Source organism: Peromyscus leucopus, chromosome 10, assembly GCF_004664715.2.
Source record: "Peromyscus leucopus breed LL Stock chromosome 10, UCI_PerLeu_2.1, whole genome shotgun sequence".
NCBI classification, from domain to species: Eukaryota; Metazoa; Chordata; class Mammalia; order Rodentia; family Cricetidae; genus Peromyscus; species Peromyscus leucopus.
The window spans coordinates 823,585-850,648 of record NC_051071.1 but is presented as its reverse complement, the minus strand read 5'-3'; the positions used below and the strand labels follow the sequence as shown (position 1 = coordinate 850,648).

Genomic DNA, 27,064 nt, shown 5'->3' with positions numbered 1-27,064 from the left:
GCACCAGAACTGTGGGGTGAGCTGAGGTCCCTGAAGAATGTCTGACAGCAGCACCCCAGTCCCCAGCACAGTCCAGGGGTTGAAACAGGGTCAGGGCTGTGGGGCAGAGTTTCTGGAACTGGGCCCAGGGATCGTATTTCAGAGAGCACCGCAGGTAGCGGCGCCATGTGCTCCACCTACAGATACAGTTACAAGGAGAGCTGCGGCCGGCCGATGGACCTTACAGCAGACGACAAGCCGGGGGGCGAGCTGGGAATGGGCTACGCACCCCAGAGACTGTGGAAGCAGAGAGACCCTGCCCACCAAAATCCCTTGTCTGAAACAGAGAAACGGAGGCCCAGGGATATGCCACTACCTCCTTCCTGCCTCAGAGCTGGATCCAGCTGCTGAGAGGGTGAGTGTGGAAAGCAGAGGGTTGGAGCAGGTCTTTATTTAAAATCTCTGATATTTGGCTTATCATGGACTTTTAGATATGGATTTGGATCTCTCTCTCTCTCTCTTGTTTTGTTTGTTTGTTGAGTTGCCTTGGCTGGTCTAGAACTAACTATGTAGACCAGGCTGGCCTCAAACTCATAGAGCCCTGCCTGTCTCTTCCTCTCAGTGTGGGGATTAAAGGTGTGCACCACCAAGTCCAGTAGATTTGGATCTAACACCACTGTAGTAACATGCGATATATGTCAATGACTCCATCCTTGGGTTCAACCTTTGTTTACCTCTCTGGGTCCTAAGCCCTGCATGCGCCCTTAGCCAGGGGTCTGCATCAGCCAATAACTTTCCATGACCTTTCACCATTTCCCCTTAGAAGTTTTCGAAAACAACTCTTAGGAACAATTGTCTCAGCTCCAGACCAGCGCCTCAGGCAGACCTGTCCATCAGAGAGCCTCTGGGCAAAGTGAAGCCAGTGGTGGGCCTTGGCCCCACCTTTGCCTCCCAGATTGACTGATGCTAAGGAGGAATGCTGCCACATAGTGTTTGGAATCTTGTATCACAAGCAGTCAATCACCCAGGCCGACACCTCCAAGCAGAACCAGCTTCCTCCAGCCTTCTAGGCCCGGGGAAAGAGAGGGAAGATGGGAAGTGGGCCATCCTCCAAATGGAGGAACAGGGGCCTTGGTCTAAGCAGGACGAGTGGAGTCTATGCCCCATGTAGCTCTACAGACCACTCTGTGCAAGCAAATCTTGGGTTAACATGTATGTGTGGACCAGCAGCAGAGAGCCAGTTCAAGGCTGCACTGCCCGGCCCTACTCTGGCTAACTCTGCAGTTCTCAATGAGGTGCCAGGATTTTTAAAGCTGACATGTTACTCATCTTCCTCATGTGGGCATTTACCAGCTCTACTGACACATTCTCCAGTCTTGTTGCACCCCACAAAGTGGGAAGCACCCTCAGGCTTTACAGACCAGGCTCAGAGAGGTCAAGCAACCTTACTGAATTCACACGGAAAGTGCACAGGACTGTAGGAGTGAGATCATGGCCGCCCACACCGGCAGCTGTGATTGTCCTGCTAAAGCCATGTGGGAATAAGCTGACTGACTCAGCAGAAGCTGGTGCAGAAGAGCGGAAGGGGGCTTGCATTTGAAGTCCTGACTTATGTGGAAATCATGCTGCAGAGCTCAGGAAAAGATCTCATAGCCATGCTTGCTCTCATACTCACTCAGATGTAAGAATCGCACCCCCACCCTGGTTAGTTCTAGGAAAAGACTGCAAGTTACATAACTTGCCTCAAGATGGCTGGGAGTTCAGGGCTGTCTATCTAGTTCATGTTCTTTTCAGGATCACAGCTGAAGATCTACAGTCACGGACATAAGAGCCCCCCACCCCCACCCCACACCATGCCTCTCTCAGAGACAGGTCTTATTGAGCCCAGCTTAGTTTTGAACTCACTATGTAGCTGAGGGTAGCCTTAAATTCCTGGTCCTCTTGTCTCTACCTTCAGACATAAACACTTTAAAAATATAAATTTACATATTTTGACACAAGGTCTCACTATGTAGCCTAGGATATCCTGGAATTTTCTATAAGACCAAACTGGCCTTGAACCCACTGAGATTTGCCTATCTCTGCCTCCCAAGTGCTGGGATTAAAGGTGTGCACCACCATGCTTGAGGGACATAAGCAGTTTTAGAGATTTATGAACACAGGAAAACTGGATTCAAAGGGTATAAATTTTGCATTTGTCTACAGGGTTAAGCTTGACAGTGAGTTACTGGGTAGTTTCAGGTGACTCTTGTTTACTAGATCTATGTTTTGTTTTAAGACCATGCAAAGCACCGATAGAAGCTGTGTTGTTTGGTGCATTTAAGTTTCTGGGTTCTGTCACTGCTTCATAAAGCCTGGGACACTGGTACTCTGTGCATTACTGTTCCCTCTTCATATATTATTTATTTGAAACTTAATTTCACTTTGCCATAGCATCACTATTCCCACCTCCCATTTGTGATTTTAGCATCTCTTATCATTTCTAGTAAGAATATGTTTTCAGTGTATAACTTGTAATGACACACTATGATAATGCCATTTTTTTAACCCAACCTGACAAACTGCTTTTTTTTTAATGTTGGAATTTAGTCTCTTCACAGGTAACATCAAGCATTTCTCCAAGTGGGATTTCTTCCAGGGAGCAGCCACAAGGACCTTCAGGTGGCCAGTGACCATTCTCTAACTGATGAGTCAGGTGGCACATGTCAAGCATTACTGCCTTATTCACAGGGGGACCTACGGCAGGTGACTGTTAGTCTGCTGGGCCATGAACATCTTCCTCCTGGGGCAGGTTTGGGCATCGGGACAGTCTCATGATCTTCGGCACACACAATGCTAGGGGTCACTAGGTCTTTGTGACAAACTCCTCTTAGATGGAGACTCAGGAGGACTTCTGCCCCTTCAGATGAGGGAAACTATAAAAGTCGTGATCGTGGCTGCCTAGCCTTCACTATCAGGACACATGAGTGGGGCTTTGGCATCTTTTCTCACACACTGTCATTTGTTTGTTTGTGAGAGAACATTCTCCGGAGGTCTCCCTCTCTTTTGGATTTTGATCTCACTGAATCTGTGCCCTGACTTAGAAACTCTGCCCCCATCCAATCCTTTCTGGTAGTAAAGCACCCTGTGAATGATTCTGGGGCACTGCAGGTCACCACCAGCAGATGTTTGTGGGCACGCACTACAGGAACTCCAGAGAGAAGGGCCAGATTTGAACTGCTGAGCATGGCTGCTCAGGTGACTGAATAGCCAGCCTTCTGCTGAGGAGGCAGGGGAGTACATACTGGTATTAGACAGAGTAAGAATGAGCAGGAGTGCCAGGCGGTGGGGGCGCACGCCTTTAATCCCAGCACTCGGGAGGCAGAGCCAGGCGGATCTCTGTGAGTTCAAGGCCAGCCTGGGCTACCAAGTGAGTTCCAGGAAAGGCACAAAGCTACACAGAGAAACCCTGTCTCGAAAAACCAAAAAAAAAAAAAAAAAAAAAAAAAAAAAAAAAAAAAAAAAAGAATGAGCAGGAGCATGGGCAGGAGACAAAGGATCTCAGGGCCAAGTGCAAAGTCAGAACTCTTGTGAGGATGGACTCCACCTTTGGGAGCACTCAGAGTTCAAGCCTAGAGCACTCAGGTCTGCCCACTCTCTCCTCCCACATTCACACAAGACCTGTCCCTTGGTCCTGAAGAGAGTTAAGATAATGTTCACAATAGTTCTGGGACCAAGATGGACCCACCAGAGACCAGATCACTTATTCACAACTGGACTAGGAGGAGCCGGTAAAGACCATGACCCCTGCAGACACAGAAGTTCACCAATGCCACAACAGGCAAGCCAAGACTCTCCCAGGAGATCAACTTCTCTGTGTTCTCATAGATGGCTGGCTGGACACATGTGTTCACACAGATGGCTGCTAATCATACAGACAGTCCAGTGCCCCTACTTTCCTCTCATCCACCAAGGAAACCCCCAAGTTCTTACTTGAGTAGAAGGACATATTAGCTAGGTCAAGCTGGGTCACTGGCACCTGTGGGCCCCTTGCTTAGAGAGCAACTGTTCCAGGTAAAAAGAAAACCTTCTGGAAAGACAGACAGGGCTCCCACGGCCCCTAAGGCCCTGGCTCTGAGTGGAGGATTTTACATTTCATGTCAGGGGAGTCCTGTGTGGTTTCTAGACCCATGCTTTCCCTGTGGAAGACAAATTCCATTGGAAAAAGATCAAGGAAGCAGGCAACATGCAAGGTCTGTTCCAGAGCAGGAAGAGAGGTTAATGGGAGGGGAAGCCATGGTACTCTAGATTCCATCCATGCAGAGGCATCTGTGTGTGGGGCACCCTGAAACTAAGTCTTGGACAGAAACATAGTAAACTGGAGCCTGAGAAGATGGATGACCAGTCCCAAAGGATGCCTGCAGCCTCTGAAGATGCCTCCCTGGTCTTGAGAGTGTTCCATAGCCTTAGAGAGGATATTTCAGATGGCTGGCCCTGAGTTCACATTTTGATAAGACCACTCCAACACCACACACACACACACACACATACTCTCTCTTGATTCTCTTGAGATATGAATTGTCTTGTTTTATACACAAACTTCCTGACACTAGGAAATGCTACCTGGGTGATGGAAGTTTCCTGGAGCTGTGTGCTTATATGAGACCTGGGGGTCCTGAATCATGAGGACACCCTAGACTATAGATCTCCATTGAGAGCCAACATGGCTACAAGCTCCTCATGAAGGGCACTGGACCAGGGCACATGGCAGGCTCTCTTTGGGTTGGCAGGCTAAAGGCCTCCTGCACTTGCGTTCATGTGCCTTGAGATTGGGAAGGGGATAAAGACATATTCCTCATGACCACATGGCAGTGACATGGGATGGGTATGGCTCCATGGGCACAGGAACATTCCAGACTTGGCTGACTCTAGCCACCAGGAAAGAAGGTGTGGCTGAAGAGCATCTCAAAGCAGCCCTAGTTACTCTGGCTGACCTACATCTCCCCTGCCTTACACACTGGGGACTCTTTGGTTTCTGGAGCACAGCAGAGAGAAGCCAGAGTGTGGCCAGCTGTGGTCTGGTCACTCTTGACATGGAAAAAGCTACAGTGGCAGCATCTGGGGCAGAGCATCAGGCAGAGGCAGGTGGGCAAGCAGGATCCCTGCCTTTTCTGTCACAAAGCTATGGGAGCCAATGCAGGTAAGCAGCAAGTGGTGGTTAGTGTCCCACAGGTAGGGAGGGTCCAAGTACCTACCCGGAGGTCCAGGCCATCCTTCCTGGGTCCTGGGAGAGAGTCAGGTTTGGAATAAGGGAAGCCTGTAACAGACACAGCACAGCCTCGTCACGCACTCAGCCAGGCCAGGGGAGGGCAGGACCCGTGATGTCTCCAACAGAGACAGGACTAGGCAGCTGACAACAACAGAGGCCCATAAAGATGATCCTCCTGCCTTGCTTTTGACCTTCTATCCCCAGGACCCAGAGGGTGATATCTAAGCCAGGTATTCACACCAGGGACATCATAGGAATGGGGCCCAGCCGAGCTGGTACCCATGTTCAGGATAAGCCTTGGTACCACATCACCCAGGCTAGCTCCTTTCCCAGACTCAGGACATCCTAGGCTAGGTCGTGTCATCCTGTGCTATGACAGCCACCACAGGCCACCACCAGCCAAGTGGGGTTGGGGATCTTTGAGGTTGGGGAATCTCAAATTCAAATAGGGATTACTAGCTTCTCTTGAAATGGAATGGGCCAGGCAGAGACACAGGGGTCCTTGATGCCCGCCAGCATGAGGCCAAACACCATGGGAGCTGCTGGGCAGCCAGGAGAAGGCTCAGAGGGGCCGTGGGCCACATCCCCCCACCATTCACTCTGAGGTGTACACTGAGGACTGGCATGAGTACCAGGTACAGAGCTGCCCACCCATCCTGTCTGCCTTGCTGCTGAGTGTGCCGGGCTAAGTGTTAGATTAAGGTTCCTGTAAGCTCAGGGACCCTCCTCCCAAGGGACCCAGTGAGGAAACCTAGGAACCCATGCCAACTGAAGGCGCTAGATGCAGTTCTTCTCAGAGAGGAGGCTCGCAGCAATAAAGAACAACTCTGTTAGGTGGATTCTCAGCTCCACTAAGACCCTACTACATCAGAAGCCCATGATTCTGCAAGCCTCCCAGGCCTTTTGGATGAACAGCAAAAGTCTCGACTGTGTTTCTGGCCCTCTAGTCAGGGGCTGCACATGGCCTCCCCAGGCTCAATATTCAACCTCTCATATATGGGTGGCGACCACGTGTGCCTCCCACTTTCCTAACAGCTGTCTCAGACAAGCCTGGTCAAAAAAAAGATTCGTTTTATTTTTTTTTTTAATTATGTGGATGTATGTGGAAGAGGGGAAAGGGTATGAGCATGTCCAGTGCTGGTGCCCATAGGCCAGAAGAGGAGGTCAGAGCCCCTGGAGCTGGAGTTAGAGTTGTGGGCTTCCCAGTGTGGGTGCTGGTACCTGAGCTCTGGCCCACTGCCATCTCTCCAGCCCTGGTCATACTTTTTCCTTTAAGTATGGAAATATGGGGATGAAGAGACAGTGCAGTAGTTAAGAGCACTCAGGGTTTGATTGCCAGTACTCCACGGTGGCTCACAACCATATATAACCCCTTTCTGGCTTCTACGGGCACTCTGTGCACATGGTACACAGACATACATGCAGGCAAAACACCTATCCACATGAAACAATTTTTTAAAAAAGAAACTTGAGAAGAGGACTGGTGGCCATGCCACCCCACCCTCTATGCCTAGACTTTTCCCTTTCTAAGGTTGGAGCCGTGCAGTTAACATTCTCTTTCTGGAGAAGGTCCCTTAACCACTCTTTAAGGTGACAACTTCTCTCAGTTTTCCCTCATCTGAGGTCTCTGTCCAGAAGCATATTCCCACTGAAGGTAGAACTCACAGACAGGCCTTCCCTTTAGCACACTTCCGGTCACTCACTTCCGGTCCCTGTGGCTTCCATGTGGAGGGAGCTGCCACCAACTAGTGCCTCCTGTAGATGACATGGCTCTCCTCACTGTGTACTTTCAAGAAGCTCTTTTAAACCTGGGTGTTCAGAGTTTTAGTCCCACATCTTGGTGTGGACTTTTTAGGTTGATCTTCTTTGGGGTCCACTCTGTTTCTTGACCTTGCAGGCTTACATCTTCTGCTAAGTCTGCGAGGCTTTTAGCCATTGTCGCTTTGGATGTGTCTAACCCATTCTTCCCCCCCTTCAGGGAATTCAAAGACACAAGCACCATTTCCCAGGTGCCTGGTTGTTTTTCTTCTCTCTGCTGCCCACACTGGGATGAAGCTCCTGGTGTCCTCTGTCGGAGTCAGTCAGTCTGTCCCTGAACCCACACAACAGGTATTGGCATTATTTTACTTCTCAGTTCAGTGTCCGTTCCCAACTGACTCCTTCCCAAAGTCACTTGTGTTTCTTTGGTGAGACTTTTTCTCTATTCCAGTTTTGACACAGCTGCTCCCTGGAGCATCTTTATGACGGATGTCTTAGAATCCTTGTCAGATGACGTCAATGCCAATTCTTTCCAGCGTTCGAGTCTGGTGACTTTCTCATTCTAATACTAATGTCACAGTTCTGGGCGTTGCAAATCATTCTTTTGATTGAATCCTGAATATCTAATTGTTGTGATAAGAGATAGGATCTTAGGCAGTCTTCCATTTTAGCAGGCCAGAGTTCTGTTGGGCCCCGTGTGCAGGGCCGGACATACAGACTGGCTCCCATGGTCATTGTTTTTCAGAGTGCTGATTAGTAAGCTACTCCATCCTTCTCGATTTGCCTGGAGTTACTGGTGCCCCCAATCCCTGACAGAGCTGCCTGTGTGTTTGTCCTACCAGCCGGGAGGCAGAAGATGCTAGCGACAGAGACCATCTCCCGGGTCTCCTCTCTGCGGGCCTCCTGCTCCATACCCATCCCCTACCCCTGTAGAGGTGGCCAGCCTCCTCCTCCTTCCCACCCTGTGGCTGCTGGCTCCCTGTAGCCCCCTTCTTTCAGGTGTACTTAGCAGGGGGAGCTAGGCAGGTGAGTCTACTACGGTGAGTGTTCTTGTCCTCTAAGTTGCTCTCTAGGTCTTGTTATAATCAATCTCTCTCAGGGAGGAATCAGCCATTGTGCGATTTCAAACATCCCGTATGTAACAGAACAGATAATTCTTGTATTTCAAATCCCTTTCACACATTCAGAGTGCTAACTCCATGCTCAAGGGTCTCTGTGCTTTGAACACAAGGTGGGGCGGCTGGGGAGATCGAGTAACCTGTATAAAATCAAATGGCCCTAGCAGGTCTTCTAGGGACCTGCATATCTGATATGGTCAGATGGCCTTCAAGAGTGTGTGGCCAAATGTAGATATGACAGAAAAGTGGGCATGCACAGAAGGGGCAGGTACAGAGGACGGAGGATCCCGAGGAAGTTCTCAGCTGTGTGCTTATGACCTTAGGTTATATCAGGCCCTTTAGGCACTGAACACCACCAACCCCCACAACTTCTGGGCTAGGCCTAGGCTTAGTCTAACGACACACCCCTGTGCCAGCTCTCAGGCCACCCACAGCCACTATGAAGCATGCTGCCCACTGCTCTTGGAGTCGTCTCCGTTCTCCTCTAGGATGGCTCATGAGAGGTCGGGGCAGCCACTGAAGACTCAAGATGTATGACTGAGAGAGATAGTGTGTGTTCCTGATGCAGTGGGAGGTACAGGCTTTTCTCAACATTCGAGGACATTCTTCTGACATCTGTCTGGCAAGCCACAGCAGGTCCCCAACAAAGATGTGACCACCACTGCCTGCTCTGTGCGAGGTAGTTCCTCTCAGCTCTGAACATCAGAACTCAATGTCCCTGAGCACATGTGTGCTTTGGGCTGTGGAAGCCAGTGGGACAGGCTTGAGCTGCAGTCTGGCATGTTAGTCTGAGTGTCCCACCTGGACGTCTTCACAGGACTGTGTGCCCCGGTGTCAGCCCCTCAACCTACAGGTTCCTGGGTCCTTCTCATTGTTGTCCGTAAGGAAATTTCATACCATAGGGGCTTGTTAGGGCACCCAAGATCACACAGCAGTGACTAGCTGGGGTTCTACCAGCTGGACCTGGGTATGAGTACAATGCTCTGTGTCAATTCCTTTCGAGGTTTTCTGGACACATTTGTAGCCTTCAGAATTTTCCTGAAAGTCATGCCTGTTCCCATCTGAAGTCTGGCTGGTCCCTCTCCCATCATACCATTGTGTCTGTCTCCCTGGGGCTCTGCAGAAGCCAACCCACAAACCTTCATATATGCTGTGCTTTGCCCAGAATACCTCCCTAACACAGATGCTGGCAGCCATCTCCTGTCACCTTCTGGCCAACTTGGTCCCAGCTCAGGGGAGAAAGCTAAAGTCCTCTGGGGCTCTCATTGCACAGGGTGGGGTGGGGACTGGGAACAATGACCTATCAACACAGTTTGCTAGCCCTGCCTCTACCCTCGGCTAGCTCATCCCTTCCCAAGCATCCACTGCTTCCAGGACCACCACTGAGGCCTGCTGGACACTGGCCTCCTCCCCAAAGACTTCTTCTATTCCCATGGCTCTTTTCCCAGCATGCCTTAGCTGCCAGCTTGCATGTGTCACCTGACTTGCCCCATCTCACTGCAGTGCCATAGGACAGGAGGCCTTTTCTGTTTCAGGCCCAGCTCTGGTTCTACACCTAGAACAAGGCTGGGACACAGAAGGTGTTCGAGGACGGTGTGCTGGGTGACTGGACTACTCCGGCCTTTCTGGCCCCTGATTCAGCGCTGGAAATGCCAGTTCGGCTATCTGTGGACTCTGTCACCTAGGGGTCTCAGTCACAGCTCTACCGCCAGGCATTTGGCTGTACCCCTCAGTGCTCCCAGGAGACTTGACCGGTCAGGAGGACTGGCTCTTCATAAACACAGGCAAGGGAATGTGGGGCAGCTCTTTCTCACCATGAACTCTATTCTTCCTTCGGAGAAGAATAGAGCCACAGAGGCCTGTGCTGTGATTGGCTGCTTGCTGACTGGCTCAAGGAAAGGCAAAGCTCTAAGGAGCAGAGACTAGCACATCCCACCATTCCACACTCCACAGGGGCCCCCTGCTGGAGGACACGGAGGTGACATCAATGATAAAGGCACAGGTCAATCTGGGGTGAAGTGGCCCCCCGCTGAGGTCTCCCCCCGCCCCCCCCCCCCCCCCCCCGCACTTCCTGAATTGCTAAGTCAGAGAGACTCATTTGTCTCCAAGCCTCGAGCCACCCTGAACCCATTTTTCCCACCTTCCTCTCAACCTGGTGATGTAAAGCGGGGGCCTTGCTAGGGACCACTGAAACCCCTGGGCAGCGGCTTCTACAGCCCAGGTGCTTGAATTATACCACCAGATCTCTGCCATGCCTGTGTCTGTGCACATCTGTATTCACATCTGTGAGGGAGAGACCTCAAAAGAGAGGATAGGACTGGAAAGGTCAGGAGTGTGGGACCCAGAGGACATGTGCCCCCAGGGGGCAAGCTAGGGAGGAGACTGAGGCATCAAGCCTCACTCTATAAGGCCTTCAAGGCCCTCTTCTTACGACAAAAGCCAACCTTGTCCCCTTTTGTGCCGACTCAGGCCGTCATTAATGACCACTCACAGAGTGAGAAAGCACTCGCATGGGATACGGAAGGGAGGTGAACACGGCTACAATAAAACGCGTGCCCCGCTGATAGGCTAGCAGAGCCTGGCAGAGAACTGCAGCTCCATGGGACTATGCAGCACTGCCAGGATGGAGATAAAGGCACAGGCACAATGCTAGACCCCGTGGGCTTCCTGCTCAGGAGATCTGAAGCCAGGACACCAGGAGAACGCAGAGGCAGGAGGATGTAATCATGACTGCTGGCACATAATAGGTGGCATGGGTCCAAGCACAGGTAGCTGGGTTCCCACAGGCCAGATGTACCCACATAACAGCTACTTCCTGTCCACACCACTCATGTTGGCTTGCTGCAGGGATGCAGTAGAGGAATGGGATGACGGGAAAGCCCTTGTCACTATGGGAGTGACCAGTGAAGACGCCTGGAACAGCCTACCTCACAGGGTCCACCACACTCAAAAGTGCTTGTGATGAACACCCTTGTTCCAGCATCTGCGGATGAGAAAGTGCTACAGGAAGGTATAGGGGACATGCACAGGCCACACAGCATAGTGACAGCAGAAGCAGGACCCTGAGAGGGAGCATCTCCAGCTGGGTTTCTTCCCACACTGTGCCCCTGCCCCCCTCAGTCCTGAGCCACAGGAAGTCCATACATTCCAGTGGGGATGGGTAAGGGCACAGGCTGACCGCCATGGGGAGAATCTGGGTGAGGTCATGGGAATGGAACCAGGCACTCCCCTAACCCAGCAAAGACCAGAAACTGGAAAACACCATCCTGAAATACGGACATAAATGTTTGACCCCCAGCTAATGCCTGGATGCCAGGACACCACATAAGGCAGTGAGAGCTATGGGCAACTCCTAAGGTCTGCTCTGTGGACTCCATGACTCAAGTACCACAAATGTGCACAGCCAGCAAGAGGGCACCACCTGGGGCAGGGATCCTTGGGACAGAGGGCTGAGGGATGGTATGCAGTCACCCCAGTAGGCACAGGCAGCAGAGGGAGGGACACGGGAGCTCCACCTCCTCTCACCATGCCTTCAGCTAGCTCTTCCTCCAAAAGAACCTACAGGAGACCCTACGGGGCCATTTGATGTGCCCTCCCATGTTGACATCAGTCTGTGTGCAAGCTCTGAGATCCCAAGGAACCTCATCTGCTTACAAAGACCCCACACAGAAGAACGTTTCCATTTCCAGTTGGTTACAATGTCCGGCTGTCTGCATCCCCGTTCCTCCCTCTGCTGCAGGACACTTCTAGTGTGCCGTGGTCAAATAGTGCCATCCACGGTCAGGAGGAGAGGTGGGTGTGAACAGTCATGGCGATTTCCTGCGGGCCAGCCAAAGCACTCTTGCACACCCAGGGCCCAATGACCCGAGAGTCAGCATTGCTGCTCTGTTCTCTATCATCAGCCAGTTATCAGAGAGTCCAGATTTCACTCAGAGTCGGTGCCACCATGATGCCGGGTACTTTCTCTTCTCTTCTACACCACATAGATTCTCATGACCTCCACTTCCAGCCACAGCCACAGTCGTAGCAAACAACCCCCTGTTTAGCTTAGAGCAGAGGCTGCTTCTGGGAGAACCTGAGTCTACCTGCAGCCTGTGCTGTTGACTCTGCCTGTGACCTACAGCACCTCCAGTGGACAATGCAACGGGGACAATGCAAGTTACTCTATACTTGAGGATCACCCCTAAGCCAGGCTTCACAACACCCCCAAGGCTAGGCAGACGTCAGCTTTGTTGCCTGTGACGTCAGGCCATACCTCCTAGGAATTTCCAAGTGTCTTCCTCGCTCAGGATGTCACAGGGACCAGGACAGTGCCTTGTACCAGTTCCAGGGCTGGACCCGCCCCTGACCATGACCACATCTGCCCCCAGGGAGAGAGGCCCTGAGAGCTGCTCTTTGCTTTCTTGCCAGCTCTGAGGGAGCCACGAGGGGGCGCTGTGCGCACACCAGCTAGTTGCGTCACCGTCACCGCAGAGAGGTGGTGGGTGAGGCCAGGGCCCAGACCTTTAGTGGGCTTGATTCACATCTGAATGCTCTTTTGGGTGTTCTTTGGTTTTGTTTTAATTTTTATTTTTGAGACAGAGTCCCCCTGTGCAGCTCAAGCTGGCCTCAAACTCACGGCAATCCTTCTGCCTCCGTCTTCCAAATGCTGGGGTTACATGCTGACTCCTGCTTTTAGTTTTTTTTAAGGGAGGAAAGCTGAGATTTGGGGGTCCACTGAGGAGGGGCCCTTCGTTGGCAGTCTCCAGTGCACATCAGAAGAGCCACTCACGTGAGTAGAGGCTGTCCCCGGGCATCCTTTGCAAAGGCTCTCGCTCAGCCCCGCTGCTGAGGGACAGAGATTGGCTGTCCAGGTCTGGAGAGTTCGTTCTGGTGTCTGCATCCCCCTTGAGGAGCAGCCAGGTGGTCTTCTGCAGAGGAACGGGGGGTTATGGGAACACTGAGGTCATCTACCATGGTGGAAGCACCTCACCAGAACCTTCTAGTAGCTTCTGTACTTCTACCTCAGAAGCCGACCCCACTGCTTTTAATGCCGGTCTCACCATTAAAGGTGTCTCCTTCATACACCCTGCAAGTTCGTGAGGCAGCTGGAGAAATGGCCAAATACGGCCTGCAGCTTGCTGTTGTGACGCACCACACACACACACACACACACACACACACACACACACACACACACACGCAGGCACGCACGCAGGCACGCACGCAGGCGCGCGCGCGCGCGCACACACACACACACACACACATCCTCTCTGGCTGCTGTCACAGTGTGGCCACATCAAAAAAATTATAGCAGTAAGGTCTACTACATTCTACTCTCTGGCCATTTATTAAAAACAAAACAAAACACCTGCCAAGCTGTACTAGAACCTTCATGTCAAATACCCCAGAATGCACTGGGTTTGTTTGCTTGTCAGTGTCCACATCTCCTCAGTCCCAGAGCCATGACCTGGATCTCTGGCAGAGCAAGTGCTCATATTGAGTGCAGAAGGAGGCAGGTGGGTGTGGCTCCCACCTTGGGCCTCCCAGGACCCCAGGAGCAGAGTAAGAGAAGGACTGGAGATCCAGCGGGGGAAACCATCCCACCCTGCAGGACCATAGCCCCCCTTATTACCTTCCTGCTATCCTGGTCAAAACTGCTGTCTTCCACGTCCAATCGCCTGGCGGCTGGAAGGGAAAGATCCATTTGTAAAGGCAGCTCACCACGTTTGTCTTGGGGGCCCTGCTTTACCTAATGCTCAAAAGTAAAAGAAAATCAAAGAAAAGGACAGCAGAATGAATGCCTTTCACAGGCCAGAAGTGTGACACACTAGAGCGGCCTCCTCAGAGACAGGGCCCAGAAGGTGAGCATGCCCTGAGCAAAGTGACACCTCACTGCAGTTCCAACCACATCTCCAACCTGGAGAAATGGAGTCACATTTTCAGACAAAGTGACATTTTTCACTTGGCAGTTGATAGGCACACTTTTGACCTTTCGAGGGGGACCCTGAAGGGACAGAAGGACTCAGAGTCCTTGGTGTCAGACACAGTCACATGCTTCTTGGCCATCACTGCTTCTTTTCCAACATGAACTCTTCCAAACTGGAGTTTGGCTCATTTCACAGGTCAAGAGACTGAGGTCCAGGGAGGGGCCTTTCTTTGAGGTCCTGGACCAGCATGATGTGGGATGAGGGGCCTGAGAGTGACATGAACTCAGGCGGTCAAAGTCCAAAGTGTCCCCTACCTGTCTCCACCGAGCTACCGACTGCCTGCCCAGCCCTGAGCTCTGCCACTGGGAAGAGTCCACAAGAAACAGCAAAGAACAACAGTACACCTGAAGACGAGCCCACTTGGAGCAAGAGTTCACACCACCACAGCAGCTTGTTTACCAAGAAGAGTCTTGGAGGCATGGCATCCTCCCACTGGGCTGACACTTCCCCAGGAGCAAACAAAGAAACCATGCAAGGCATGCTGGGATGTCTCAGGACCCACTCAGTGCAGGGAGACCTACCAAGCCCTACCCCAACCCTGTGCACACAGCAATGGCTGCAAGTCCTGAGGTCCTCACCAGCTAGGGCTCAGCTCAAGGAGGAGAGCAGGCAGGCAGGCGGGCGGGCTTCTTACCTGCAGCCTGCGGTGGGCTCAGCCCTGCCCGTCTCTTGGAGCACCCTGCCTCCTGTACCACCAAGGACAAAACTGACACCAAGTCAGAGAGCTTGGACAGTGGGGACTGGACTACAGGACCTTGACAAGACAGGGCCAAAATTGAAAACTGAGTACTTCCATTCTAGACACAAGGACTCTGCGTCTCCCCCCGGTGGCTGCCTGTCTCTTCCAGTGAGAAACTGATTTTTTAGGTGAAAATAAACCCTCTACCTTCTCCACATACAGAGGCGAATGAACCACAGACCTGCTATGGAGGCTCAACGGAGGGACACAGAGGGGGTGGACAATGTGACTCCTGTTGCTCAGACAATGACTGTCACTGGGGCAGCAGCACCAGATGTGGCTCATACGCCAGCACTGACGAGGGTGCAGGGACAAGCAGGCTGTGGCCACTCGAGCTCTGATTTTTCTGCCCCCAAGAGACTCCAGCCCAGGACCTCTTCAGGTTGTGAAATCCCACCCCCAGGAGCCCAGGCCATGGATTTTCAAGATTCCGTATAGCCACAGATGACACACTAGCCAACGAGCTTTAGCGTAGTGCTACCCAGGGCTCCAGAATACTCCTCCACTGACTGAGAGGAATGTTCTGTGGAGACTTAACAAGGGACCTCTGTAAACACCACAAGCTCTGACAGGTGTGTAGCTTGCCGGGCCAGAGCCAAATTCACCAGGCATTTTGCATTGCTGGTAAGTTGCTTCCATAACAACTCAGAGCCTCAGTTTCCTGATCTGTAAAATGGGAAAATGCCACCCTACCCCTTCTAATTCACGAGGACCAGGTGAGAGAGTGTCTGAGAACACAAAGGCCAGCTTGCAGGTCTGCCATGCTAGGAACAGGCAAGAGGTCAACCCTAAGGTAATGTGTAGGCAGCTCTTCCCTCTTAGAATTCTCTTAAATCTGAGCATACTCATGTGCTACACATGTGTCCCTCTGACTGCTCATCTACTAACTTCTACTTACTCTTGTAACATTCCACCCACCTGCTCATCTATCTACCTACCCAGACACTAGCCCATGCTTCTGCTCATGGACATACACCTATCCACTAACCCGCCCATCATTTTACCCAATTCCTCCATCCATTCACCCATGTACTAACCACCCACCTGTTTATCCATCCACCTACCACTCACCCATCCACTAAGCCATATATATATATATATATATATATATATATATATATATATATATATTCCATCTATCCATGCATCCACTAACCAACTCACCCACCCCTGTATCCACAGCTCTCCAGTTATTCACCCACCTGCCCACCCATGCATACCTCTCTGTCCTCTTCAATCCATTTCTTTGTTCACTGATGCATCCATTCATCCATGCAGCCCTGTCCCTCATCATACTGGGCCTCTGCCACTTAACCCTTCAGCCTCACCCCTGCACCGGCCCTATCCTGAGCACAGGAACCCAAGAACAGTTGGCCTCAGCTGACTGACTTTGTTCTCCCCACAAGGTGTAGGAATGACATGGCCTCACCTTTGCTCACAGGGACCCAGGTACAAATCTCTCTCCCCACTGACCAACCGGTAGATGTTCAAGGTCACAGCAGCATCTGATGTGCCTGGTTCCTCCTCCAGTGTCCTACATACTGACCTCCAACACATCAGTGCACACAAAGTAGATGGATGGACACAGTCCAGAGCCGCCATGAGAGGCAAGCAACTTGCCTTTGCCGGCACCTACACCCTACACTTCCACATCTCTGGCTTGCAGGGGGCCATCGACTATTCCAGGGTGCTCAGGGGTAGTCTGCGGTCATCAGGTAGTCTCAGCCCTGGTCTCTACTGGAGCTCTGTCTGCCATTAGTGCAGAGCCAAGCTCCGTGAGTGTCCAAGCACAGGCTTTGACGGCTGGGCCCTAGACACACCCGCTTGGTACTATCTCTAGTAGATGGAGTTTCTGAACACATGGGGAGAGGGGCTCAGGGCCTTGGTGTCTCTCCTCAGACCTCAGGGTTCCAGAAGGGTGAGGATAGGAGTCTCTCTTCTCTACTCAGGTCCAGACCCGTGGGCAAGACTTCTCTTATTTTGCCCAGCACGTATCAACCATCAACCTGTACAGTTTAGATTGCTTTGGAATTACATTGAGAGAGAATGAATGAATGAATGAATGAATGAAATGTGTGTGTGTGTGTGTGTGTGTGTGTGTGTGTGTGTGTACATGCATGCACACACACACTGAGAGCAAACCTACAGACTCTCAGCTTCACAGGGCAGGGATGTACTTGGTCATATGTTCTAGGGTCAATCTTATGGGCTCTGCTTCACAGGACAGGCTATGTTTGGCCATCCCTATGTCTCCAGCTCTGAGGTAGAGCCAAACACATAGTGGATGACAAAAAAACCACCCCTTGGATAAATTAGTGAAAGCAGCTGGCATCTTTTGGCACTTGGCTTCCTTCTACGAGGTTGAGGGAATGGCATCTGTTTGCTGACGGCCACCAGAACTGACAGTGGCGTCAGGGGAAGGGCCATAGAGCCAGCACCTCTGCTCACTGGCTTCGCTCCCACCTACTGTCCGTCTTCCAGAGAAAGGGACTCATCCGTGTCCTTCAGAGCACAGAGAAGCTCCTCTGAGTCCCACAAGTCCTCTCTGGAAAGACTGACTCCCTAACACTCATGTCCCATGTCCCTCAAGAACTTCTGCTAGACATGCCCCATGGGGGTACCCGATTTCCGATGCTCTTTGTGGACACAGAGCCTACCTGACCTCTGGCCTCTCATCCTATTCCAGAAGTGGACCCCAAACCAATGTGAGACTCCATCTTCCAAGAAAGAAACCCCAGAGAGGCACAGCAAACCCTTATTCCCATCTTCAAGCGGGGACCAAAGGACTGGCAATGGATATGTCCTACTCGAATGGTGGCCCTGAGAATGTGGGTGGCCAGATGAGCATCTTCTGCCTGCAGCTGTGGTATGGGGAAAGCTGTAGGAGGGGCCTCTGCCTGCCAGCCCCCCACTCCCTCCCCCCACTCACCCATGTCTGTCTCAGGCTCATGCTTGCTTAGAAATTGCATGCAAAGCTGTTGAAATGGCTGCTCCGTTCTGGACCTGGACAGTCAAACTGTCTAGGAAGTCTCTGAGGAAGCACTATTGGCCTCAGACAGTCATGATGGCCCCTTCAAAGTGTCAACCTCTCAGGACTTACAACCACCTTGGAAATGAACCCCCAGCCACATCTATGAGGAATCGTTAGTTTCTGGGCATGTCCGTGGGGGGTTGATTATGTTAAATGAGTGGGAACACCCACACAAAAAGTGGGTGACCATTCCCTGAGCTGTATAAAAAGGAGAACTCAAGCTTCCTTCAACACTCTGCTTCCTGGTTGTGCACGTGATGTGACTAGGTGCTTCCCGCCACCTTGACCTCTCTGCTAAGAGGGATGGTGTTCCTGAAGTGTGAGCTGGAGTTAAGCCCTTCCCCACATCAGTCGCTTTTGTCGGGGTGGGGTGGGGGGTTGATCACAGCAGCCGGAAAACAAACTAAACAACAGTCTAAAAATGGGTGCCTGCCTGCCTGCCTTTGAGAGGCCACCTCCGGAGAGTCCCTTCTGCTCAAGCAGCTCTGCCGTTTTCAGAAACTGCCTGAGAGGTCTGTGAGGCTCAATGAAGGCCTCATCCCAATGTTCTACAGGGAATGAACCTCAAGGAAGGAAGCATTCCCTTCTGCTAGGTAGCTGAATGTGGATGGCTGTGTTTTTACCCATAACTGCCTCCCCGAGGTGACAAGGTTGGATGCTGTATGTGCATACAGGAATGTGTGTGTATGTGTGTGTGTGCAGGTGAGTGTGCATGAAGGTGTATGTATACACATAGGTGTGTATGCGTGAGCAGGTGAGTTTGCATGCGTGTGTGTGTGTGTGTGTGTGTGTGTGTGTGTGTGTGTGTGCAGGCATGTGTGCATGCAGGTGTGTGTGTGCACACAGGTGTATATGTGTGTGCAGGTGAGTGTGCATGCAAGTGTGTGTGTGTGTGTGTGTGTGTGTGTGTGTGTGTGTGTTTTCAGGCATGAGATTCCTCTCTCACATGGAAACACAAACAGCCCACAGCTTCTCTTGAGCTGCAGACCATCCTGAAGCTCCTGTCTCAAGCAGCTGCCAGGCCCCCGTGCCTCCCCCTGCCTGACGGGCGCTACAGGCAGCCTTGCTGTGTACAGAAGGTTCCTTATCTTTTGCCCCTGCTTACTCCCTTTTTCATCACTTCCTGCTTTTCTACATCTCTTTTTTTTCCTCTTTAAAACAAGCAGTAAACAATAAGAAAGTAGAACTTGACGGTTAGAGAAATACAGTCAGGTTCCCAAAATGCCAAGAAAAAAAAATGACAGCTGCAGGTCATGAGGTCAGAGGCCAGCTGCACATTAATGATTGCTCCATAGACTCAAAAGCATTTGCTCTCCACCCCGAGCATCACCTCCACCCAGTGGGCACAGAGGCCCAGCCATCCTCATGGCTCTCAGCTGAACACCGTGGGTCTCAGAAGCAGGAAGGAGACTCTGGCTTCAGAGAAGAGTAACACTGTAGCCAGCAGCGACCGTGTCCAGTGACGTCACAGCTAAATGCCGTGAGCAAATGCATCCGGGGAAAGGCTTGGCTGCTTTCAGCACGTTAAATATAGGATCTTAAGCTAAAGGAACAGTCTTGTGATTCACTGTCAACCCCCAGGGGCTGTTTCAAGCTGGGGTGAGGATTAAAATAATGCTGCTCATGCCTAGACCAGGCTCCAGAGCTCCTCAGGGAAGGCCTGTGGTCAGGTTGTCTTGATGGAGCAAGAGCTTGGTGGGGGTGGGAGGTGGGGAGGCTGGAGGTTCAAGCACACACACACACACACATGCACACACACACACACACACACACACAGGCATGCATACACACACTCTCATCTGTAATCGGGGTGTGAATACCAAAGGTTTCATGAATGCATGAACTGGAAATCAAGGCACCCCTGCACATCTGTATTTCCCAGGGGTTTTTTTAAGGAGCTTCTGTGCTGCTAAAGCTTCCTCATCACTTGCAGTTTGCATGGCTCACTGCATTCCTGTCATGGCTTTGCATGGTTGAATGCCTGGCTGAGGTGGTGGGCTTTCAGATTGGCTTCTTTACAGAATCAACATCCAGAACCCCGGGCTTAGGTAACTAACTGCTCAGGTTCCCTCAAGCTGGAGTTGCCTGCAGACAGGCGAGTGTCTCATGTCTAGACTACAAGGCTGGTGGCTGGGAACTGGGAACCTAATCCCCCCTAGGGGCTCAGGTAAAAGATTTGAACTCCAACCCCCTGTCTCAGTCTGGCCCTATCAGACACTGCTGGTCAATTACATAAAGAGATTTTCTAATGCGGTACCCTGCCAAAGTCACCTCTGCCCGGACCAAAGGGATTAACCACAAGCTAAGGTGTCAAGTGGAGATGCAGAGGCAGAAGTGGCTAATTAAGGCCTCATAAGCCAATCTTTGTCCAGGGCTCTGGGAAGTACAGTACCCACGGCCTTCCTCAAAGGCTCTCAAGCACAGTGCTGCAGGGGTCACCTAATGGGGTGCTCTTTCCTTTGGCTGGGCCTCAGTCTCTCCACTTTTAAGACTAGGGTTCTGTTCTTGGTAACAGGTGTCATGTTAACTAACTGGCCCCACCCACCCCTTGGGGAGACATGTGATCTCTGCTTGGATGCTGAAAACCAGAACTTCAACTCCCTTCTTTCCTTCTGAGGGGAGGAGGAGAGACCCAAGGGTCTCTCGTCCACACTGGCACAGCAGGCCTCCGACAAGCTGGCCACCGCCTGTCAGTGTGGGAAGGGGCTGCTTTCCTTGGACATGTCTGAGAAAGAGCTGTCCATATGGGAATGTCTCTACCCTCCCATCTCTAGTGGTAACATAACAGTCTCCACATTGTGCTGTATAGCCCTTTACAGTTTAGAACTGTCTCCGCGTTCATTGTTCTGGGAGCATCTCATGCCCGACCCCAGAGGGATGAGGAGGCGAAGGGGGAGGGAATGGAGGGAAGGAGGTAGAAGACACAGTGGGAAAGAAGTCTGGCTCACAGACGAGGAAACCAAGGCTCATGGTGCTGAGCTGACCTGCCCCAGTTACCCAGAAATCCCAAGTCTGACCCTTTAGAGTCCGGCTCCACAGCCTAAGCAATCTTTTCCTTGCACATCTGTCCCAGGTAGGTTCATGTGGAGAAGATGTGGGGGTCAGAGGGACAGAGACACCCTTGCTGCCAACCATCTCTAGCTCCTACACAATGCAAGGAACCCCATTAGCTGAGATCAAGGCATCCCATTCCATCATAGATACTCTCAAAAGATGGATCCTAAAGTCTCCCTAAATTGTGGCTGCTTCCAAGTCACTATTTTCCAAAGACCAAGCCTGTGTCAGGCATGGGTGAGAAGCCCCCAGTCCCACACCATCTCGGCTGGGGCCCTCACAGTAGCATCAAAAACACAAAATAAAGGTTCTTAATTCTAGCAGATGCACCCCCAGCCCCAGGTGCCATGCGTTAGCCTCTCCGTATGTCTCCTCTCTTGTGAAGAGAGACCTCCTCCCTGGAGCCTACTAGTGAGTGTGCATGTAACGTTCAGCCAGCAGGGCCTCCCGGAGCCTGGGATCAGGACAGCAAGGGGAGCATTCCAAAGTGGGAGGGGGCAACAGGCATGCAGACCAAGCACAGCAGCCAGCAGAGTCCCTCAGACCAACCATACCGTGCTGTTTGTAGATAGGGGGTTTCCTATAGATGTTATCTTTTACGCCAGTGTCTGGGAAGAAGAAGGAAAGAGAAGGAGAGAACGTGAGGGGAAGCGGGGAAGCGGCCGAAATGCTCTCCACCCAATGCCTTCTGTCAGCTCCTGGCTCACCCAGCCTGGAATCACCAGAAAGGTTCAAACACAGCAAGTAGGTTGAAGCCCCACACCTCTGTCAAGCATCTCCTAGTCCAGACACCACCTCGGATGGGAAGGGGACAGGGAGAGAGGTGGACAGGGAAGGTGGCAAGCAAGGACCTTGGGTCACAGGGGGTGCAGCTAACCGAGCCCCTTTTCTCTACCTTGACCCAGAACAAAAAAAACATTGCTCAGTAATTGTGAAACATGGGGAAAAAATCCGAAGATATGTCAGTTGTGGGGGGACGTGCAAACCCATTGCGTTAGGGTTTTGTATTGTTTCTTTGGGGATAGGATCTTTTTGTTTTCTTTTGTTTTAATTTGGTTATTATTTTTCGAGACAGGGTTTCTCTGTGTAACAGCCCTGGCTGTCCTGGAACTCACTCTGTAGACCAGACTGGCCTCGAACTCAGAGAGATCCACCTACCTCTGCCTCCCGCGTGCTGGGATTAAAGGTGTGCGCCACCACCTAGCAGAACCTTGTTTTCTAGTCCAGGTTGGCCTTGAACTTGTGATCCTCCTGCCTCTACCTTCTCAGTGCTGAAATAACTGGTACACACCACTACACTTTTAACTCTTAAGGAAACTCGGTGTTTGGGGATACTCTAACTCGGGTGTGGCCGCAAGGGTGCATGAGGTGCTGACAAGCCCACAGGGACCTACCTGGGACGTGGAAGTGGCGCGGCGCCTGCTGATAGGTGGAGGAAGGAGGCCTGCTGTCGGAGAGCACCGAGAGACTTGGGGTGCTACGGCCACTTTCGCTGCCTCCAGACGGAAGAGCACAGGCAGCAGATGAGGGGCGAGAAAGCAAAGCATAGGGTTTCAGGCAAGAAGATCCGGTCTGCAGTCAACCCCCTCTGTCCTGCCTGAAGGAAGCCCGCACCTGAGTCTTCCAGCCTGGGCTCTATGCCTTCTGTCCCAACCTGCAGTGTCCCTGGCTCAAGGGGGTGGAAGGGACAAAGGGGGCAATGATTGGAGGGCCAAAGGCGTTTTAGTGCATGGGCAGTGGGCAGAGCTCAGGATCCTGGGGTGTATCCAGGTCCTGCCTCCCTGATGGAGCTTGTGCCGGAAGGTCCTGCCTGCTTAGGGATCCCACCAATTAACTGTGGGAACAGGACTGAGTCAGAAAGCATCCCTCACAAACACTCTGCCCATGTAGGAGACTAGGGGTCACCATCCATCCACTTGCACAGTCCCAGATACAAGCTGTTTCTGGCAAGCAAAGCGAGAAGGGTACTCTGCTGCTTCCAACTTCTGCCTTAGCTGGAGCTATGTCTTGTGTTCTGTGAGGGAGGCTGGATGGTCAAACCACCCTTCAGACACCTGGAGACCTGGGTAGATGCCCCGCCTCCCACCCACGCAGGATGTGATGGATAGAACACAGTGGTACTGGACATGTGATGAGGAGCACGGCTCACAGCAGGACACCCCAAGGTACAACTGTTCCCTTCCATTAGACATGGGGAACTCTGCAGGGCAGTAGCCGGTCACCTAGCAGGGAAAGGGCTCTCTAGGTTGGAGAACTTTGCCTTTGAATGGCAAGATCAAGCAGCAGGACCCTAAAGCCAGGCCTGGATGGATTGGAGACAACAGGAGTATCACAGACAGGCAGGGAGGGCCTGGCTGGAGGAGGGCCCAGTGAGTGGCCACCAAAGGAGACTGAGGATTCCTACTTGGGGTGTCTTCTCCTACCTGAGCATGGTCACTGATTTCACCTGCAAACACTGACGGAGCTTTGGAGAACTAAAAGGCTTTGTTCTAGAACTGTATAGAGCCTGCTGACTGGCTGCATCCACCGAGCTTCTGTTCCTCCTAGCGGTAGCAGGGGCCTCACCCCAGGAAGATGGGAACCACGGGCTCCTCCTATACATGATGCCATGACTCCACACGTCACTTAAGTCATGACAGACATAGCGGATTTGAGAACATAACTACGCAATCCACCCTGGCTGAAGACTGTCCCTACCGACTGCCATCCCTGCGCTGAGCCTCTGTGGCTTGGTCTTGTTGAGCCTAGAACCTCACATGACCAGGCCTTTCTTTCTTCTATCTAGACTCGACGGTCATTTCTGTTACCCTCACCCAGCTGACTGAGGGTTCTAAAATGGTCCAACATTCCTGTCCTCTCCAGAGCTTGGCCTACAGTGTGATGGTCCCTGAACTGATAAATGAGATTCCTACACACGTGTGCACTCACTGAAGGAGGAGGCTACAGTTTCTTAGTTGTTCAAAGGGGCCAAGACTAAGGGAGCTGAGGCACAGTGTGGCAGCCTTGATAATCCACAAGGACCTGTCACATTTACTAAAGGAGCCTTTGACACCAGCCACCTTGGTCCCTACCTGGGACACTACCACCAAGTCCTCTCTGCTCTTCCCAGGCTCCATACTGTCTAGAACTTCCTGGGTTCAGACTCAGGAATCTGCCTGGCTGACAAAACCCTCAGGCGGCCAGGGCCACCATGGGCCATTTCCTTTTCTGCAAGCATACCTTCCTGTCTCATGTGGCTGAGAAAGCATCCTGCTGACCTCAACCCCACAAACCTGCCTGGAGCTTTGCCATGTGCTTTTATGGTATGCCCATGTCAGTGCCGCACAGTGGGCACCATCTCTGTCACCTCCTGAGGAGGGCAAGGGACTATGCTATGTGAGCTGGGCACACTGACTGCTTGGAAGCCAACTTTTCCACTGGGCCTCTGTGATAAAGTCCTCAGGCCCCTGATGTCACCCAAGGACAGGCATGGAGGCTCCTTTGTCCAGTCTTGTGGCTCTTTTTGAAGGCTTCATATCCAGGGTGTTTCTGACACCTTCCAGGGAAGGGCCCTGTACAGGATTGGGCAGCCCAGGCTCTGGTGTGGCCCATGACTTCCTTCAGTTTAAGTCAATGTGTTTGCTTTGGAGTGGTTTTAGATGGTTCCAGAAGGCACCGCCCTCCTCACCTAGGGCCTACTTCTGACTCCTGACATCCCTCGGGACCTGGAGCCATTGTGTCATGCTAACTAGACTTGGAATTTCACCCACTTTTACTTGAGATCTCTTCTGTCTCAGGACCCACTCATGACATCACACTAGGCCCACGGTCACATCTTGACTTCTCCCAGCTGTGACCAGCATCCCTTGTCACAGATCCTGACAGTTTCTAGAACACTGGAGCGGGGAGGGGTGCTATAGAACGTCCCTCACCTGGGACTGTGAGAAACAGGTTATGGATTGAGGAGGAAAGCACAGAGGTGGCATGTCATCCCTGTCACATCTCTCCCAGGGTACTTGCTGTCTGCAGAACCTGGAGTTGGTGCTACGGCCTTGCCTGGGGGTGGTGCAGCTCAAGATCTTAGTCTGCACTTGGCTATGCAGTGGAGAGAGTCCTGCCTACCTCTGTGACCCACTACCTCCACAAATTCTGTGCAGACATTGTTCCCCCATGTTCTTATTCAGCTGGTCTTTTCAGTATAGAATTGTGGACATTGTGTCATCCATGAGTCCAATGACTCATCATTCATTTTCTTGCTCCAACTATGGTTGCTCTGGCGACAGCTGACTCTGTCCTTGAAGATGCTGCAGCTGGCTCTGGCCTTGAAGATGTTACAGTTGGCAATGGCCAAGATGCTGCCATTGCCTCTGGCTGAACTTCCCCAAAGTCACATCAGAGCAAGTCTGGTTCACAACCATGTGTCAGGGCCCTTTGAGGACCTTAGTCAAGGCATGTGTAGTTTTTACCTGGAGCCTCCTCTGAGGTATGGACCACAGATCCTGAGGTTGAGGGATCATGGCTTAGGGACCTGTTTTAGAGCTGAGGGAGGGGACCTTTGGCAAAATGAAAACCACCTACTGGGCACAGTGCATGCTTGGATTTTGACCCTGAGGTTCTGCCCCAAGGATCTTCTGCTTCCCTTCCTTCTCATGCCATTAATGCTGTGGAAGTCCCCCCAGTTCCCAGAAAAGTGGCTTCACCAGCATCGCGTCCCCTTGTCAGTCTCTATCTCCTGTCCTTACAGCCTGTCCCTATCAAGAAAGAGTTGGATTTAAACCTTACACCACCCCATCTGAGGTCTGGAGTTCACACTAATGTACCAATAACTTTCACTAGCCCTTTATTTGATTGTAGGTCTTGGGGCAGTGAGGCCCTAGGCACTGAGACACAGTAGAGGGGTGTCATGTCTGCCCTAGGTGGCAGGTGGAAAGAGGGAAGGAGTGAGGGGCCCCTCCACGACATAGCTAGGTCAGGAGAGTGCTAGCATGTCTACCTTGGGGGCCCTCACCAGCATCACTCTACTGTGTCCCAAATACTGCAAAGCACCCATGGGGGAAAGAAAGAATTTTCCAGAGACTGGGGTGATGCCATGGCTGTGGCTGTGTCCTGTGGACAGGGATAAGCTGGGTGCCCAGAGGCTAGGAACAGGATGATCTTCACGAGGATCTCAGGGTCTGTACTTCCTCATCTACCTCCTCAAGGAATGTGCTGGAAAGACACTGAAGAGCCCAAGGTCACAGCCTCCCATGGAAGTCAAGCGGAAGGCAAAGTTGTGGGTTCCTGCTCCACCCCATTAAGAAGAGGAGCAGCAACAGCCAATGTCTAGAATGTGCCCTTGTCTTTGGTTCTGGCTGACCAGGGACACAGAGGTATAACAGACCCCCCCCCCTCAAAGGCAGGGCCCCACAAATGGGAGGAAAACTGTGCCCAGGGCCATTGAGCAAAGAGTAGAAAGACATCAGACTATACAGCCTGTCTGACTCCCCAGAGTAGTCAGGCTCCCTCCAGGCTCCCGGAGCACATGTATTAAGGTCTCAGAAGCCATTGTGCTGCTCTGGGGGTGTGCCATTTGGGGCTGTACATCTTCCCTGGAAACGCCATCCCTGCTAGAGACAGGGATGTGTGGAGAGCCCATGAAGGGTCAAGGAAGACAGGATAGCACCCCGGGCTCTTCTCAGTAGACCAAGAGCGAGCCAGGGGTGAGAAGATGAAGGAGAGTGGGCCATTTACCGACTGCTAGTGATGGGAGCTGTGAGCTGTGGCTGCACCCCGTGGGAAGGAGCTTTCCATGGGTACCCACTGTCTGGCTGTAAGAGACAGGGAACTTACTATATCACCCAGGGACTCTGGAGGAAATCTTTGCTATGTTTTCTAATTCCCTCGATGTCATTTGTTGGTGTCTTTATCAGCTGTGTGTAACAAAACTCACAGCTCAGGGCCTACGTCCACTTTAGCCTCTCATTTGATCACACTTCTGGAGTCATGAGCAAAGCCCTGGAGTGAGTTTTTGGTGCTGTTGGTGCTGTTGTTTTGTTTTATTTTGGTGGTATTTCCTCCGGGCTTGTTGATGGTCTCTCCACTGATCTTAAATGTGTGGGCATTGCCCAGGGCCTCCTTTTCACCCCAGTCCCAGTGGATGAAGAGTCCCACCCTGTGACCTCACTCAGCCTCCAGCACTGCCTTTACTTT

The 27,064-nt window shown here is 51.9% G+C and overlaps 1 protein-coding gene across 28 annotated transcripts in view; it reads right to left on the bottom strand.

The window, feature by feature from the left end:
- Nucleotides 1–27,064, bottom strand: part of Ablim2 (actin binding LIM protein family member 2) — a 125,650-nt gene that overhangs the window by 14,081 nt on the left and 84,505 nt on the right. For 6 of the 28 annotated variants that reach the window (XM_028882298.2, XM_028882301.2, XM_028882297.2 and 3 more), the window contains 6 exons: nucleotides 22,291–22,392; nucleotides 21,451–21,504; nucleotides 14,707–14,826; nucleotides 13,718–13,770; nucleotides 12,875–13,013; nucleotides 5,214–5,275 (listed from right to left, as the gene is read on the bottom strand). In XM_028882298.2, coding sequence (XP_028738131.1) covers nucleotides 5,214–5,275; nucleotides 12,875–13,013; nucleotides 13,718–13,770; nucleotides 14,707–14,826; nucleotides 21,451–21,504; nucleotides 22,291–22,392 — 530 coding nt within the window. The remainder of the gene's footprint in view (nucleotides 1–5,213; nucleotides 5,276–12,874; nucleotides 13,014–13,717; nucleotides 13,771–14,706; nucleotides 14,827–21,450; nucleotides 21,505–22,290; nucleotides 22,393–27,064) is intronic. The other 22 variants (XM_028882305.2, XM_028882311.2, XM_028882303.2 and 19 more) reach the window with 7 other exon arrangements.